This window comes from Odocoileus virginianus, unplaced genomic scaffold, assembly GCF_023699985.2.
Source record: "Odocoileus virginianus isolate 20LAN1187 ecotype Illinois unplaced genomic scaffold, Ovbor_1.2 Unplaced_Scaffold_2, whole genome shotgun sequence".
Taxonomy (NCBI): domain Eukaryota; kingdom Metazoa; phylum Chordata; class Mammalia; order Artiodactyla; family Cervidae; genus Odocoileus; species Odocoileus virginianus.
This window is the reverse complement of record NW_027224264.1, coordinates 7514264-7532042: the sequence shown is the minus strand read 5'-3', so window position 1 is coordinate 7532042 and position 17779 is coordinate 7514264. Positions and strand designations below refer to the sequence as shown.

Here is a 17779-nt window from a genome sequence, read left to right as displayed (position 1 = left end):
ATGATTATATACTATCCCTGATGTTTTATATTTTAAATGTAAGTTGATGCATACTAAAGTGGGGCAGAACAAGGTGGCTACCAGAATGAGTTCTGGAGTCAGACTAACTAGGTTTTAGTTCAGGTTTTGTCACTTGTTAGCTGTGCAACTCCTCTTTATTTCCTCATCTGGAAGATAAAAATGATGAGATTATCAGTCTTAGGGGGTGTGTATCAAGACTGAATACATTAATTCACATAAAGTACTTAAACAGTTCATCCCACGTGCTAAGAGATTAAGAAACTTTTATTTTCTTAGCCACACCAGATTTTTTAATATATTAATGTCAATTCATAAAATCCTTCATTTTTAGGGCCGGTGTGCCAGAGAGAACTGCAAGTACCTTCACCCTCCTCCACATTTGAAAACGCAGCTGGAAATTAATGGACGGAACAATCTGATTCAACAAAAGAGTGCCGCCGCTATGTTCGCCCAGCAGATGCAGTTTATGTTCCAGAATGCTCAGATGCCACCATGCTGTGTAAGTCACAGCTCTGCTTTTTCAAAATTGCATATGTATGTCCTTTTTTAAGGGTGCATATCTACACTGGAATAACCTGGCAAGGACTTTAGGAAGTTGTCACCGAAGGATTGAGGATGCGAGCTAATATGTTAATTAACACTCCAAAGATGTTGTGCATGTGAAGGGAGCAATCAGGTGTGTTAGATTTAAACAGGGGGTTGCAGGAACCAAGAATGTAGCTTATAGGGACTTCCCTCATGTTCTAGTGGCTAGGACTTCACACTCCCAATGCAGGGGGCCCGGGTTCTATCCCTGGTTCAGGGAACTAGATCCTACATGCCACAGTTGAAGATCTTGAGTGCCACAACTAAGACCCAATGCAGCAAATTAATAAATCAAAAAATGTAATTCATAGAAGAATACTAATAAAAGGAGCCAGGGACATTTTAAGAAGAGAGGAGGTTTGATTATTATGACATAGAAACCTTTTAATTTAGGATATTACTTCAGATAAGTTTCCTTGCTCTTTGATAGTTATGTTGTTACTTTTAAATAGATTTTTCACTTTAAAATAATTTTAGATTTAAAGGAAAGTTGCAAAGATAGTGCTGAGACTTACCATATCACCCATCATCTGGTTTTTCCTACTTTTAACATCTTATATGCATTGCGTATTTGTCAAAACTAAGGAACTGACATCTACACATTACTATGAACTAAACTCCAGACTTTCTTCAGACTTCACCAGATTATTCACTAGTGTGCTCGTTCTGTTACAGTGGCCAGTGCAGGGTATCAGTGTATTTGAATCCTATCTGTGCTCTCTCTTCTGGTCTGTGATTGTTTCAGTCTTTCTCTTTCCCATGACCTTAACAGTCTTGAGGGATACTGGCCAGGTGTTTGATGGGGGTTTTAACTTAACCTAGCCACAGAGTTTCCCTTTGGTGAAATTAATATTTTGGTGTCATTCTAGACCAACGTCTAGTATTTGTTTGGATCATTGAGTTTAAATGGATCACTTAAAAAGTGATATAAGTGTCCTACAGAGAATTCATCTTGTCTTAATACCTTAAAATATACAGTTGCAGTTTGGCCTTAGACTGTTTGAGGTGGAACTGAAAACTGTCCCTGTCTACTGAGTTCTTCCAGGTCTCATATTTAGTTCCATGGTGTCTCATTCTAATTCCAGCTGGCCTACTTCCTTTAAACCATTATCAGGCTAGTACTTGGAAAGGGTTGTGTTATCTTTATTTGTCACCCATTTCATTGGTGGCTACTATATAATGAACACACTGAGAACTGAAAGATGTATGTAATATTTAGATATAAGCAAAGTGTGGGAGTAGGTCAGCCTGCTCTCAGCAAAACCTATCTCATTACAAAGTTGTTTCTCAGAATTCAAGGACATCTGTGTAGATAAGGCACCCCTTAATTGGTACATCTTTATGAATAATGCAAAAAACGGGTCCTAGGGGCATTGACAAGTCACTAAAATTTTGTTCCATGATACTCTTTCCAGAATGTCTAGAAAATTTTAAGTAAAATAAATAGATTTCATGTGTTTACTCCTTTGCCAAAAATACTTGCCTTGGAACTCAGTGCTGATTAATTACATTGATAAATTCGTTCCCAGAATGTCACCAGTGAGTTCCCTGGAGTTCCTCTTTGACCTTTAGTAATACTTTATATGGTTGAACTCCTCCAAACTCTATCCTTAGCTTTCAAACACTGAAGTATTTCAGTTTGTTCTTGGTTTTGAAGGGATAGGGAAGAGAAAGTGTTCTAGATACTGAGAATAGTATAAATAAAGCCACAGAGAAATGAATATGCTTGGTGAGTCCAGAAAATGTGAGTAGATGGGGAGTAAAGCAAGGGAACCTTTTACCCACCGTTACCGCTCTCGGCCTCTTGTGGGATGTCCCATTTTCAGACTGAGCAAAGAATAGGAGCCAGATTTTATCACACACCTGAGCCCAGCATTTCCTATGCAGCTGGAGCCTATATTTTTTCAAAGGTCAAGGGACATCAATCAACTGCCCTATTTCAGGGAATCAGAGAGCAAGGGCCTGGGGTAAAATAGGGGTAAAGACAGAAGGCAGACTATTCATCTTCTGTTGAGCCTCCCGTCGAGTGCCTCCATGCCAAGTCTCAACCCTTCATGCATTATTGATCAGGGAGTGACTTTTTGGAGTCCAGTGAGAGATTCATTGAGTTTTTCAGCCTCTTGTGCTTTCTAATTTGATTCTCCATGCTTTCTATAATAGAATACATTTCCCTTTTTTCTTCAATGAGGGTAATTTCAGGCTGCAGAATATGACTGTTATGACTCACAGGAGTACTATTTATTTTGTAGCATAGCACAAGACACGAGACATTACTTAAAAGACCCCAGGGAACAATTGGAAATTGCTTTTCTACCTTGTAGATTATTTAACAATAGCTGTTATGATGTGATAAACTGATAAAAGATTAATTTCTGCAGTTATTATGTGTACAAAAAGCTAACCTCGAGATGGTTGATATGATCCTCTTTTGTGGTCTAGAAAGCTGCCTTGTGGGCATATTGTCATTGAGCTAGTGTGAGCAATTTTAAGTGACATTTACCAGTCTGACTTGAAAGAAATGTTCTTTATTATGGATCTTGATTTTACTATGGAAGTAACGTATAATTTTACTTCGTTTCTTTGGTACCTACTCTCCCTAAACAACTGTCTCTCCCTTCTAACTACATATATCCCTCCTGCTCTGATCATCTGATTCTTTTCCCTAAAATATTCAAGCTCATGTTTAAATTTCCAGTCCTATTGTTTTTCTGGCTGCATATTAAGACCCATTGGTATCACTGCCTTGAACCTTATGTCTTCCTACAAACCATACTTTGATCTGTCTCTAGGATACCGGAAGAGCACGTCTGCTTTTGGAAAATTGAGTACGGTTTGCTTATTACAAGCCCACAGATAAAGGGAATGACAACCTAGATGTAACCAGAGAACAGATTCTGTTCAGTGTGACTGAACAATGAAAAAAAAAAAAGCCACACCTAGTCAATTTGGGTGGAATGCTTGCTGTAGCAGGCAAGTTTATTCACTGTATCTAACAGATCTGAATTGACATTTGCAAGTATAAAATTCCACCTCAGAAAGCTTTTGGTAGCTTTATTGAGGAAGTTTAGTAAGTGACACAAAGGGTGCAACTCCCTAGTATTTTTCAGTGCAGTTTAAGAGAGAGTTGCTGATGTTCACAGCAAAAAAAAATTATACAAATTTATATAAGAACTCCCCTTGGCATAATTAAGAGACAAACAGCACTGGAGAAGAATTTTAGGGCAAGCAGATACACTGGGTTCCAACTTCTGAGCACAGATAATGTTTGGAATTTCAGATCTTTTCATAACTTGGAATATTCATTATAGAAAGAAATTTCCAAGGAAGGATTCTCACTGCTAGATGTAATGTATATATGTGTGTGTGTGGTGGATATGATGTTATAGGCTATAAAAATATTTTTGACTCAGACATTTTGTATAATCTAGTAAATACCTTTCCTTTCTCTGTTTGAATGTGGTTGATTCACATGGAGGCAGTTCTTTACATGAAGGTAAACTTGACCCAGTTGAGTGTATGCATCTGATGATTTATATAGAGGTTATTGGCTCAGCCATAGCAATGTGCCAAGTCCTCTGGTCTGCTGTATGCTTTTCATGGCTTGCATTCCTGTGGCCAAGTCATAGTATTCCAAACCACAGTCTATAAACACAGGACTTCAGCCTTTTTCTTTATCACAGATAGAATCATCTGATGTTGTCTAGACCCTCCCCACCTTTTTACATCATTTTTACAATGCTATTTACCACATACATTTCTCAGAAACAAGCTTATATGGAAAAAAAAGAAAGAAACAAGCTTATATGTCTATCTGACATTAATGTAGTAAAGAATAAAGGTGAGGTGACACTTCAGGACCAAACAGGGATAAGTAGGAAGTTCCAGTAGATAGGAGGAAGGGATATATACTGATTAATAATATCAGTATTTTTAGACTCCAGTGTTTCAAGTGTTTTTCTTCTTTAATTAAATAGGAGCTCTAAGATATTATGTTACTCTGTGTACTTTTGGACTAGGGCAGATTTAAATGAATAGAAGTAAAATTGCAAAATATTTATTTACTTTTTAGTTTTTGAAAATGACAGATCGTTTCATAGTTAAAGATGGAAGGATAATATCCTTTCCTCACCTCAATACATTATACATTTTGCATAGTCATGTCAGAGTTATAGATTTTCTATTTCATATAAACTATTGGCTGAAGTATTTATGCTATCTCCCTGTTTTCAGGGCTCTTCTGTTAAAAATTATTAAAAATTTCTAGATTACCAGTCTCATGGTCAGTAGAGAGGTTACAGTGAATATTAATGAAGATTCTTCAATGAGTTTCTCAGTTTACCTACTCATGAAATAATAAATGATGAAATTTAATCTCTTTCATCTTAATGTAGTGACATTCAGTATCTTGTAAAGTGATTATTGTGAAATGTTCAAGTCAGTAGACGACAGGCATTATGTAGTTATAAGATTGATATGCTCTTAATATATTTATGGCTGTTATCATGTGAATATCCACATTGACTTCAGGTTAATCAGATCATATCACAGGAGTATTTGAAGTGGTACCATGCTACAAGCCCCAAATTCTATCAAGATTACACTAAGTTTTCTAAAAAATTAGAAAAGATTTTACTTTCAGATACAGCAACTGAGACATATTTGTTCTATAGATTGTTTCCAAGCTTTCCTTGAGGTTAGCGAAGGAAGGCTCTGGGCCCCTTATTTGCATGGTCTCCTTCCAAGGCCCTAGGAGGAGGCCTAGCAATGTGTTTACAAAATTTGCCAAAATTATTTGTATATTCTTTGTTCTTAAGGCTCCCCTTCTCTATGCAACAACCTAAACTGCAGGCCCCTCAGATCCTGGCTTCATTCCTGATTGCAGTTACTGGGCCAAGGTAGAGTAGTCATTCAGGTCCCTTCCTGAGGCTGTGCATGTCACACAGCTTAAAACTCCTTTACCAGTAAAACAGAAGAAATCACAACAGCAGGAGCTTTGCTGCCTTGCCCCAACTCGCTTTAATACACAAGGTGAAATCTCTTTCTTAAAGGGAAACAAAAATGCTACACTTCTGCCACCAAACAGAGGGCATTTGTACATGCTGTCTTTCACAGTGTGTAGTTTCTTTGATAGTAACCAATCTCAACACTCTCCCTTTATCCTCCCTCATATATTCCCAGGGGATAAATTAAAATGTAATCGTCTCTCAGCCCATTTTGTGTCTTTCTCCTCTGGGGCGGGTTAGCTCAGTTGGTGAGAGTGGGGTGCTAATGAGACCATGTGGGCCTATTAGCTTTCCTGCTCACGGTCACAGTCTAAGCTCCAGCAGCTACCTCAGCATGGCTTGACGTTCATCACCATTGAGATGAAGGCAGGAAGTTGGGAAGGTCTGTGAAACTCATTTTCCCTGGCGGAGGATAAAGAAAATCACAACAGCAACAAGAACAAACCCAATACTTGGCAGGCTCCCCTAGAGAGGATGAATTTTTTTTTTCTTCTTATCACCATCCTCTTGCCTAGATCAACAAAATTCAGTGGTTTGTCAGTGATAGGGCCATGAGGAGACCTAGTGTGAAAAAATATGGCTGCACTCCCCACCCAGTAATCCTTCCCCCTAATAATCCTAATCTGCCATAATAATCTTTATGTGTGTGCTAAATCACTTCAGTCGTGTCCGACTCTTTGCGACCCTATGGACTGTAGCCCGCCAGGCTCCTCTGTCCACGGGATTCTCCTAGCAGAAATACTGGATTGGGCTACCATACCCCCCTGCAGGGAATCTTCTCGAACCAGGGACTGAACCTGTGTGTCTTATGTCTCCTGCATTGGCAGGCAGATTATTTAAGACTAGGGCCACCTGGGAAGCCATAACAATCTTTATAGATGAACTAAATATTATTTGAAACCCTCCTTTCCCTAGTCTCCTCTCTTTAGCCATTCTGTGAATATCACATTAGCAATTCACTTGTCCCCTGGAACCACACTTTTTGTAATAAGTTGTATATTTCAGTCTATATTATCACTAAACCATTTTTTTCAAAACTCTTCACTGAATAACCTTTTGATACTGATGACTTAGCCACTCCAGTTACAAACTGCATGCATACATATGTGTGAGTGTGTGTGCACGCACACATGCATGTGTATGTGCTTCTCATACTGTTTATGTAGCATTTCACATCTGTATCAAAAGACAGTTTGGGAGTGGTCTTTGCTTAAAGTTTTCCCCACCAGAGAGCAAAACAGATGGAATTCTCTGCCACTGCTTTTGATCCCTGAGTGTTTGTTTTGTTTTTTATCTTGATTTTTCTAACTGGTAAACCTAAAAGTAATCAATGGCTTAGGAATCCATTTTGACTCAATTCACTAAATATTTCTTGAGCGTCTACTCATGCCAGGCATTTAAAAGAGTTAAGAAACAGATAAAAAGGTAAATTAGAAATACTCTCTATCCTCTAGGAATATATGATTTAGCAATAGTAAGATGATGGATTAATTTTTTTGTGATCCCCTTAGTTTCTGATTTCTACCTGATCCTTTGTATTATTATAGCTTTGAGCTTTTTTTTCCCTCTGTAGAGTGATTTTTTTATATGAGCCATGAAAGATTTTATTTTGTGCTGTTGTTTTGGTGGTGGTGGTGCTCTGTTAAACTGCTGATAATTATAACCCCTTGCATCCATTTATCATGGATTTGCATTGAGATGTCTTTAGTCTCCAGGCTTTCTGTGGCTTTTTTGCTTTTCTCAGCTCTTGTTATTTTCCCCTCCCCCCAAACCCTTTTTCTCATGCCTGTTGTTAAAACTAAGTAGTCATTGATTTTTTAAATACTTTTTCTTTCCTAGTGCTATACTGAAGTTAATTGAATTGCCAATGTTATTATATGGTGATTTAGCAACAAATAATTTTTAGGGCAGTTCTTGTTCACGTCTCAGGAACAAAGTTAAAATCCACCCTCCCCCACCCCCAACTAAGAAACAAGTCATTTACCCTTTTACCAGATCCTTCTCTAGGAATCACCTGCTATTATGCTGTTGGTTATAATTTGTGGCTTGCTCTACAGCTTCTTACCAACTGCAGGGAAAATCCAAACCATGATTTGTTCCCTCTTGCTTGCTCGACATTACACCTATTACACCCATGATAATCTATCAGTCCTTCACCTACCTTCCTCCCTTCAATGCTTCCCCTTATTTGGAGACTCCCATGATTAATAAGGTCAGAAAAGCCAGGTTTAGTTGAGGATAACTATTCACTTTTGATTCTTGAAAGTATTTTTCTTCACTCTCTTTTGAGCCACAGTGGCTTATTTATTAACAAGTATGATTAGTACATAAACACCACTATCAGCTTGCATCTGTTTATAAACTTCACTCTCAATTACTGAGGGACCAATGAACTAGTCTGGAGATTATGTGGGCCTCCTTCTGTGCCCCCATAACACCAGTTAAAGAGTGTGGAGATGACCAAGGAAAAACTGAAACAAAATGATTCAGTTGTGCTCCTTGTGAACATCTAATAAAGTCTGATGAAAATGAAAATGATACATTTCATTGTGCTTTGGGGTTATCCAAGGATAGAAATATGCATGGTGATGGTGAAAGGGGCTGCTTTTTATACTATATAAATGCTTGTAAATGAGTAATAAAATTAAGATATTATGAGTGTTAAAAGTTAAGAGTGCTATATTTCTGGCATTAAAATCAAGTCAACAAATTGTTACCAAATGTTTACCATCCTATAAAAGAAAATGTTTACTTGTCCACCTGTCGACAGGAGCTTAGAGGGAAGGCCTCAATTATGATGTTGACTTCAGGCCAGGATTAGCATAAGTGAGTTAAGTATCTTGCATTCATCCAACAATAATTGTGACTGACACTGGATATTATTCAAGTTACTACAAAGAGATCTAGCTGTTATTAGGTTTTATTTCTTTATACTACCTTGAGGAATAACTCATTTTAAGTAATAAATCAGTGTTCCTAAGATGTCTGTGTAAACTAGAAATATTTATTTGAGGCATCGTTTTTCACTGAATTGTATTATTATTCAAAGGTGCTTCAGAATCCTTTAAGATCAAAATGCGGTGGCTCCTAAAATTTTTCCTTTACAGGATTCCATCTATCTCCCCATTCTTAGTCACCAAGTAGTTATTATTCTATAAGTAAATAGTTAAGAATGTGAATTTTTACTTTACAATATTGTAGTGGGTTTTGTCCTCCAACTAATAAAAATAAATGAAAAAAAAAGTGTGAATTTTTGTAACTATGTAAAAGAACATTTTAGTGAACACTTTAATATTTGTTTCTAAAGTCTAATTTCTTCAATTTGTGTAATCTTGCTACAAGTAATTAAATTCACATCCATAGATTTTTATATAATTAGTGCTTTACTTCAGAAATTGAATGCTTTATATTTTTGAATCTTGTAGAATGAGGGTCAGCAGAATTTTCTCTAAATGGCTAACAAATAGTTCAGCCGTTGTGGGACAAGAGACAAGATTTGAGGATATTACATAGGTTCTTCTGTAATGAGAAAAAACAGATATCCATGCTTTTCATTCATGTCGGTCTACGAGTGAGAAGAGTGGAATTTATTTATGGAAACTGAAACATGAATTGCATATAATTTTCATGTGTTATGAGATATTACAATGTAGAAAATAACAAATGCTCTAGAGGATGTGGGACAAGAGAACCCTCCTATACTGTTGGTGGGATTGTAAATTGGTGCAGCCACTACGGAGAATGGTATGGAGGTGCCTCAAAAATCTGAAAAGTAGAGTTGGCATATGATCTATCACAGGCCTCCCAGGTGGCCTGTGGTAAAGAATCTGCCTGCCAGTGCAGGAGATACGGGGTTCCACCCTGGGTCAGGAAGATCTCCTGGAGCAGGAAATGGCAACCCACTCCAGTGTTCTTGCCTGGGAAATCCCATGGACAGAGGAGCCTGGCAGGCTACAGTCCATGGGGTCGCAAAAGAGTTGGACATGACTTAGTGACTAAACAACAACAATAGCATATGATCTATCAATACCACCCCTAAGCATAGATCCAGATAAAACTTTGAAAAGATACACGCAGCCCTATGTTCATATCAGTGCTATTTTATAGTACCCTATATATATATAAGCTAATTATATTTATTGGAATATATATATAGTGTAGTCTTAGACATAAAAAGGAATGAACTTTTCAATACCATTTACAGCAAATAGCAAATGCCATTTATAGCAAATAGATGATCATACTAAGTAAAGGAAGTCAGAAAGAGAAAGACAGATACCATATGATATCATTTATATGTGGAATGTGAAATGTGACACAAATGAACTTCTCTATGAAACAGAGACAGACTCACAGATACAGAGAACAGACTTGTGGTTGCCAGGAGGACGGGTGAGGGGGTTGCATTGAAAGTTTGGCACTAGAATATGCAAGCTATTCTTCTAGAATGGATAAACAATAAGGTCCTGCTGTATAGTACAGGGTACTATAGTCAATATCCTGTAATAAACCAAAATGGAAAATAATATTTAAAAGTATATGCACATAATATATAAAACTGAATCACTTTGCTGTACACCAGAAACTAATGCAATTTTGTATATCAACTACAAATAAAATATAAATAGAGAAACCACTCCTACCATTCTGGCCGTACAAAAACAGGGCAGGCTGGGTTTGGTTCAGGGGCTATGGTTTGCCAGCTATTACCCTAGAACACAAGCTCTTGGACAGTAAGTACTCCATAACCCAGGAGGGAGCTTTATGAGGTCCTTGAACTTCTCGAGATCACAATTTGTACCCATATTAATTTTTCCATGGGCAGGGTCCACAGCTCTCATCAGACTCTAAGAGAAGTTCAGGGCTTGAAAAAGATTAGGTGCCACTGTTCTAGAGACAATTCACCAAATTTTAGAATGCATTTCCTAAGGCCCTGACAGTTCATAGGTACTTGGGGCTTCCCAGGTGGCACTAGTGGTCAAGAACCCACCTGCCAATGCAGGAGACATAAGAGACATGGGTTTGATCCCTGGGTTGGAAAGATCCCCTGGAGGAGGGCATGGCAACCCACTCCAGTATTCTTGCCTGGAGAATCCCATGGACAGAGGAGCCTGGTGGGCTACAGTCCATAGGGTCACAAAGAGTCAGACATGATTAAAGCAACTAGCACGCACACACATGCAAGTGACCAGTAACTTGTGGGAATTCCTACCCTAGCAGCTAATACTGCAAGACACATTGAGAGTAAATAATTGTCTAGGTGATCTTTTTATTCATATAGTCAGTTGTTGCCATCATTCTTGTTGGTTTTATAAGATTCAAGAATGATGAACATCCATACCCTTTGTTCTAAGAGAAAAACTTTCTCATATTTTCAAATATTTAGTAAATGATTTGTAGGCTTGAGTGAATATCTGAAACATATTTAAGTGCCCAGTCAATTTGGTCTGTATATAGAAATCAGATTCAACCTGTTAGGTACCTTTTTCTTTAAAATTAAGACTGCCCCACAGATTGGTTCATGTTTAGCTCAACTTACATCAAGGGCTGCAAGACAGGTACAGGAAGGATTAAATTTGCTAATTAAAATTGAATGTGTGAACTTGCGGCTGCCTGATATAACAGGTGGCTGTTAAATAAAGCTAAGCCCTTGAATGTTCAAATTCATGAAAATGGAATACTTACCCTGGAGCAGAGGTGGTGGTAAAAAAACAGAAATGTCCATTTGAAAATAAATAAGAAACTCAGGAGTTCCAGCTGTGCCCAAGGGGTTGAGAATTAAAAAGAAAAAAAAAACCTGCTTTTTCTCAATAAACAGCATTATAGAATCAAGTTTATATCAAAGAGGAAATGCTTGTAAAATCTACAACGCTAACTTTAAAATGTAAATATGATACAGTATAATCTTACAAACCCTAAACTTTTTCAGCAAGCCCCTTGCACTTTTTATATAGACTTCCAATTAATTTACAGCTTGCTTTCATGAGATTGGAACATATAACAAACCTAAGAAGGTTAAAACATATTCTAAGTTAACCAGTAAATTTTCCCCCAAAAAGGAAGGAAAAAAATACAGAAGTTCGGAGCTATTATAATAGGAAGCATTGCTACATGTCTGTTATTCCTAAATATTATTAATTGATTGGTATTTATTAGTGATTAATAATTTTGTAATATAGAAAACTCACTCATCTGCCAGTTTTCCTTTTAATTCAGTAGCTTTAGAAAATATAATAATGGCTCTTCTGGGTTCTGTGGTTTTACCATTTGAGATTTTTGCTAATTTTGAGACAGCCTGAATCATCAAATTGATAAAGTCTGTCTTAGCTCATTATATAAAATAATATCACATCAGTTAAGTCCTGAAGCTTTATATTTCATTCTATGAGAAGCATGATATGTTCCTATAACCTGTTATATCGCAGTGCTAGTTAGACTGGGTCAGCCCGTGGCTTTTGTCCTCAAACCTTAAAGCACTTCCTCTGACTGCCCCATCATCTTTCCTGCCACCTGGTGTCACCCCTTTCCTCTTAAAGCTCTTGGCCACCATGCCTTCTCTACTTACCATGATGAGTCTTACCAGTTTTGAAGGGAGCAGGACATGCTCTTTCTGTTGTTCCTAACTTGCCAGTTAGCTAATGATAAATTCACCTATGGAGAAGGAAATAGCAACCCACTCCAGTATTCTTGCCTGGAAAAATTCTATAGACAAGAGGAGCCTGGCAGGGCTACAGTCCATGTGATTACAAAAAAGTTGGACACAACTTAGTGACTAAACTACAAACTCATCTTAAGGGAGAGTGCCAATGGGGAAGCCCTTCCTTCCAAGGTGAATGTGGTTTGTGACACGGGTTTCATGGAGAAGGCTGTGCTGGTGAAAATTTCAACTCCAACTAGAGGGTGGCAGCATGAATATAGATTGTCCCTCACTTCATACTCTACAGAGTCCTATTCTACCTCCATTTAGAACTGTTCCTGTTATTATGATCTAGCACAAGATGTGGGCACAGCTTGACAATGCAATAGATTTTTTAAGTGAAAGAAATTAAAAAGAAAGCAAGAACACATGCCGTTAGTAATACATGAGACATCACCAGTTGTATAGCAGTGCACCTACCTTATAAAGTCACTATTAGAAATATACTACATTTAACCAGGATTTGTTATTCATTCATTAAAATGTTTACATTTATTTTTAAATTATGTCATTGATTTTATCGGTCATTCACTATGTATATTGGGTGCTGTAGGGGAGGCAAGAGAACTATTAAAGGAATTATGACCACATTGAGAAGAAAAGACGCTCCCATGTGGAACAAACTGGAAAACAGCAGAGTAAAGTGATAAATTATTTCATCATAGATAATAATAAAGGCAATACATATATTACACACTTTGAGATCAGGACTGTTAAAAAATTTAAAAACCCAATAATAGCCTTTTGCATTTCCAAGACTTTTACCAGTTATACTCTAGTGTATGTATCTACCTTATAATCCTGTTAAATCTCCCTGCCTAGTAGGAATCCTATTTAGGATATTTAGGGCCCTCTTTTAAACTGTGCATATCATCTGGTCCCTTAGATAAAGACAAGGCTAGTCAAGTCAGATTCGTTTGTAAAATGAGACCTCTTAAAAAAAATGACCATACCAATCTCCTTTTAGGTAGACAGCAAGAAGTTAAAGCTCTCACCTTTTAAAATCTACTCCTCTCTTCCTTCCTCCTTGCCTGTCTTCATAATTGATAGTGGGCCGGGAAGAAAAGCAAGTGTTTGGTAGGGCAGGTGGGAACCATGGTAGGACCAGAAGCTTTGGAGCAAAGCAGTACTGCCAGAAAGAGAAAGGAGGATGGTGAAATGAATGGGACCTTCAGATTGCCCACATATATGATATCGACGGTGACAAGGTTTTTAGATAAAAGTGGAAGTGTTAGGGAAAACGTTAGGAACAGACTCCATCAGCGTGATTTGATTTACCTAACTCATAAGTGTTAAAATTATGTGGCTTGGTTTATCAGCTTACCAGTAAGTGTTACTCAAAGAGATTTGTTGGTTTAAAAGGAACTCTTGTATGGGAATTAATATGAGACTAAAAATAAATCAGAAGATACAATGGTAAATTTTGATATGGCTTATGCTTTTTGAAAGACTGCTTCTTTGTGTAATAATAGGAATAATCTATTGACCTCTAACACCTTTTCTTTCTCTTTTAAACATACAGAATTCTTTTCCTGTGAATCCTGCAATTGCAGCTAATCCTGCCATGGCTTACAATCCTTACTTACCTCCTCATCCTGGGATGGGCCTGGTCCCCGCCGAACTGGTACAAAACGCACCTGTTCTGATTTCTGGAAACCCACCTCTTCCACTGCAAGGGGCTATTGGTCCAAAACCGATCCGTTCAGATAAACTGGAGGTATTTGTGTAGAAATCTATGAATACTTACAAGGGTAGATATCAGCCTTATGCATAAACATTTCCAGAACCTGGTGTCTTGAATGCTTTAAATAAGTACATCTGGGTTTTAAGCTTCTGGAATATTACCTTGGAGAAGTATTAGACATTTTACTACTGCAATTTTACCCTGTTATGAAGTACACAGTTGTACAGTGGGTCAAACAGTGTCCTAGTTTGCCCAGCCGCAGACTGTGCATCTCCTCTGCTATGGCACAGAAAGTCTGGTGGGCATGCTCCAGCTTTACAGTCTGGAATTACAGTCTGTATTCACTGGTGGATCTCTACTTGCTAGAATAATCAAACTGAAAATAAAAGACCCATTAACTGTCTCTGAATGCAGAATGTAAATGAGTCTCATAGAGTCTACACCTGTTTCTCCATATTAAGAATGATGTGCTAGATCAGAACTATCCTTATGCCTAAGAAAAGGAAACTAAAAGAAAATTGCAAACACTGATTTTTTTTTTCTTTAAGGTTTGCCGTGAATTTCAGCGAGGTAATTGTACCCGTGGTGAGAATGATTGCCGCTATGCTCACCCTACTGATGTGTCCATGATTGAGGCAAGTGATAATACTGTGACCATCTGCATGGATTACATCAAAGGTCGATGCTCCCGAGAGAAATGCAGGTATTTTCATCCTCCTGCGCACTTGCAAGCCAAACTCAAAGCAGCTCATTACCAGATGAGCCAGATGAACCATTCAGCTGCCACTGCAATGGTAAGAACAGGTCAGGATTTGTTGACTCTCTGTTTAGGGGTAAATGATTCATATATGCCTCAATTTATCTAATGCCCTGGAATCACAGTCTTGGATAGTCATGAGTGGACCTTAAAATGAATCTCTCAGGATATAAACTGGAAAGGAGAGAACCTATTTATTCTAATTCACTAAAAGTTTCTAAAGGTAATTATTTAAAAGCTTTCCTAATGACTCCTACTGTGCTTTTTCTCCCATTTTTTAAGAAGGAGTAAATTATACAACTTAAACAGTAAATTATTTTTGAGTGATTTTTACAGCCTAACTAACCTTAATATCCTGTGAGCCACCTAGATGGGCACTTTGCTGGTAATATCCTTAGTAACTTTCAAACACAGAGGACTTGGAGGGTGAGTTGGTGATTAAGTTCTAATTTCCCAAAGGTTGATGATTTCAAGGCAGCAGCCAGGCAAGGCTTGAGGGGTAATTTCTATATGGTTGGGAGAAGAGGCCTGACTATTGAGTTGCCATAGTAAGTAAATTTTGGAGAAAAGTTAGTTCTACCTAACTATGTAAGGTAGGAGGTAGGAAAAATACTTGCATAACACTATTGTGTGATAGGCTGAAAAATAGGAATTATGATTACTTAGGTTTGTCATAGTTGTCAATTATTTTGATAGGCTGTAAGCTATCTATTTCTTTTACATCCTGGGCCTTTCCTCATGTAATAGGGTATAACTCAAATAAGGGACAACATTCTGAGGAAACCTCATTTTTCCTGGTTGTGGGAAAAAATCACCTCTGTGACCCTGAAGCCCATGACAGAGATCTTTCCTTTTCATAAGAGAGATACGTTTATTTTCAGGCATCCCTATTTATTGAGAAGGTTTTCCTCATACTAAGTTAAACTCTACCTCACTTTTAACTGGAACATACACTTATTTTATTACCAAAAAAAGTCTATCCCTGTTTCATAGGAACCTGATTCTCATGTCTTTTCTCTAAGCCAAATACCCCAAATTTCTCCAAACTTTTCTCACAGATGACAGCTTTGTGGCCACAGCACCAATGTTGGATTTGTTCCTCGTTCTCAGTAACCCTGCTCTCTCAGAACTGAACCCACTTATTTGTGAAAGAGCTGAGTACCAACATAGAACACACTTACTTTCTCCCTTGATCTGGACAGCAGAATCTATGAATGAATGTTAAATAAAAAAAAGGACTTCATCACATTTTTTGTCTTAAATTCTTTTGAATGAGGGAATTTTAAGCTATGAAAATAGGAAGGTATCCAGAATATCAATGCAGAATTTAAGCCTCCAATTGTTAGTTATTTCTGTTGGTGGCATAGAGAGGAAGTACATTTGGCCCCCTGAAAATAAAGGTTCTCATATGCATGGGATGCATGAGAAATGGCTTGCCTGTGCTTTGGTAAACCTGTCCCATGCTCAGTCATGGGACTTTCATATGTATGTGCCTATTTCTGATGATTTTGGTGTGTTTGGTAAGATATATATGTCAGCCCCAAATTTCCATATAAAGAGTTAAATATACTATATAATAGGCCTTCAACTGGTGTTTTTGAACATCAATATAAAATGCTTTTCTGAGTCATCAGAGCAGAGTCTTAAAAGTTGCATTTACCCATAGGAAATTGTGTGAGATAAGATTAAACAAAGGAGGCTGCATGAAGAAGTTTAAGCTTTCTGTATTGCAAGGATTCACAGTTGAAATGCTTTTTGAAAGGGAGATTTTTTTTTTTGCTCTGTTCTTGTTCATGCTCAGATTGAAATCACTTAAAGCAACTTGTACGCATATAAAAGACTTGAAGGGACGCTATAAAGTTCCCAAATAAAGTAGGGATACTGTTAGGCCTTCTTTATCCACAGGAATAAGGAGGTCATGGCATGCCCTCGTTGGCATATGGAAGGCTAGGTACTCAGCATAAATGTGCCCGTCTCCTTAAGAATTTGGAGTATACCCAGTTGTCGCCGGGACATGTTTTTAACATACTCTGCAGTTAGTAGAGGGGAAAATGTCAGGTCCAATTTCTCCAGTGAATCTGATCCAGGGGCAAGTTTGACTGAATATTATAAGCACAGTAGGATTTTAAAGAATTGTAGACATGAAAGGAAGATTTTAACTCAGTAAGAGTAAAACCTCTTACCTTAAATTCAGCTTTACAAGGTCTTAACAAAGCAAACAGTACATACCGAAATGCACAGCAGGTCTCTATAAATAAATGAGAATTGCATACATTTTGCTAACTATGGTTTCTAGGTGAGGTGAATGGTGCAGGCGATTAATTCATTTGCTTTTTCCTTACACATTAGTTGGGAAATACACAATTATAGGGTTTGGACCCGACATCCTTGTATAAATTGAATTTTGGATTTTGGAGCTACAGAATCAGACTCAGATCTACCGACATCTCTTTTTTTTCACCTATATGCCATTATCTCCTTGATTTAGATCAGAATTTTAACTGGCAAAAATCCCTTTCCTATTAGTAAGTTGCTTCTGCTAATCTCATTTTAATAGGTGGATAGATGAGCATCCCTTAGATGTTAATTTGATTTATTTTTCATTTTTATTTGTTTGTTTATTTTTGGTTGCACTGGGTCTTTGTTGCTGCATGCGGGCTTTCTCTAGTTGCGGTGCACAGACTTATTGCGGTGGCTTCTGTTGTGGCAGAGCACAGGCTCTAGGGTGCCCGGGCTTCAGTGATCGAAGTTCCTGGGCTCTAAAGCACAGGCTTAGTAGTTGTGATGCTTGGGTTTGTTGCTCCCCAGCATGTTGGATCAGGGATCGGAACTGTGTCTCTTACATTTGCAGGCAGATTCTCCACCACTGAGCCACCTGGGAAGCCTTTGATGTTCATTTTAAATGATTATTTGCTGTCAACAGCATCCTGTCACATCTTGCCCACCTGATGAAGCCCTTTTCAACTTCACTCATTTGTCTAAATTAGTGAAGCTGAAAAACTTCTTTCTCCCTGGTATGTTCATTTTCTGTT

General features: G+C 37.8%; 1 protein-coding gene across 13 annotated transcripts in view; it reads left to right on the top strand.

Moving 5' to 3' along the window:
• Positions 1-17779, top strand: part of MBNL3 (muscleblind like splicing regulator 3) — a 117431-nt gene that overhangs the window by 84473 nt on the left and 15179 nt on the right. For all 13 annotated transcript variants that reach the window (XM_070462283.1, XM_070462284.1, XM_070462285.1 and 10 more), the window contains 3 exons: positions 353-520; positions 13829-14023; positions 14539-14784. In XM_070462283.1, coding sequence (XP_070318384.1) covers positions 353-520; positions 13829-14023; positions 14539-14784 — 609 coding nt within the window. The remainder of the gene's footprint in view (positions 1-352; positions 521-13828; positions 14024-14538; positions 14785-17779) is intronic.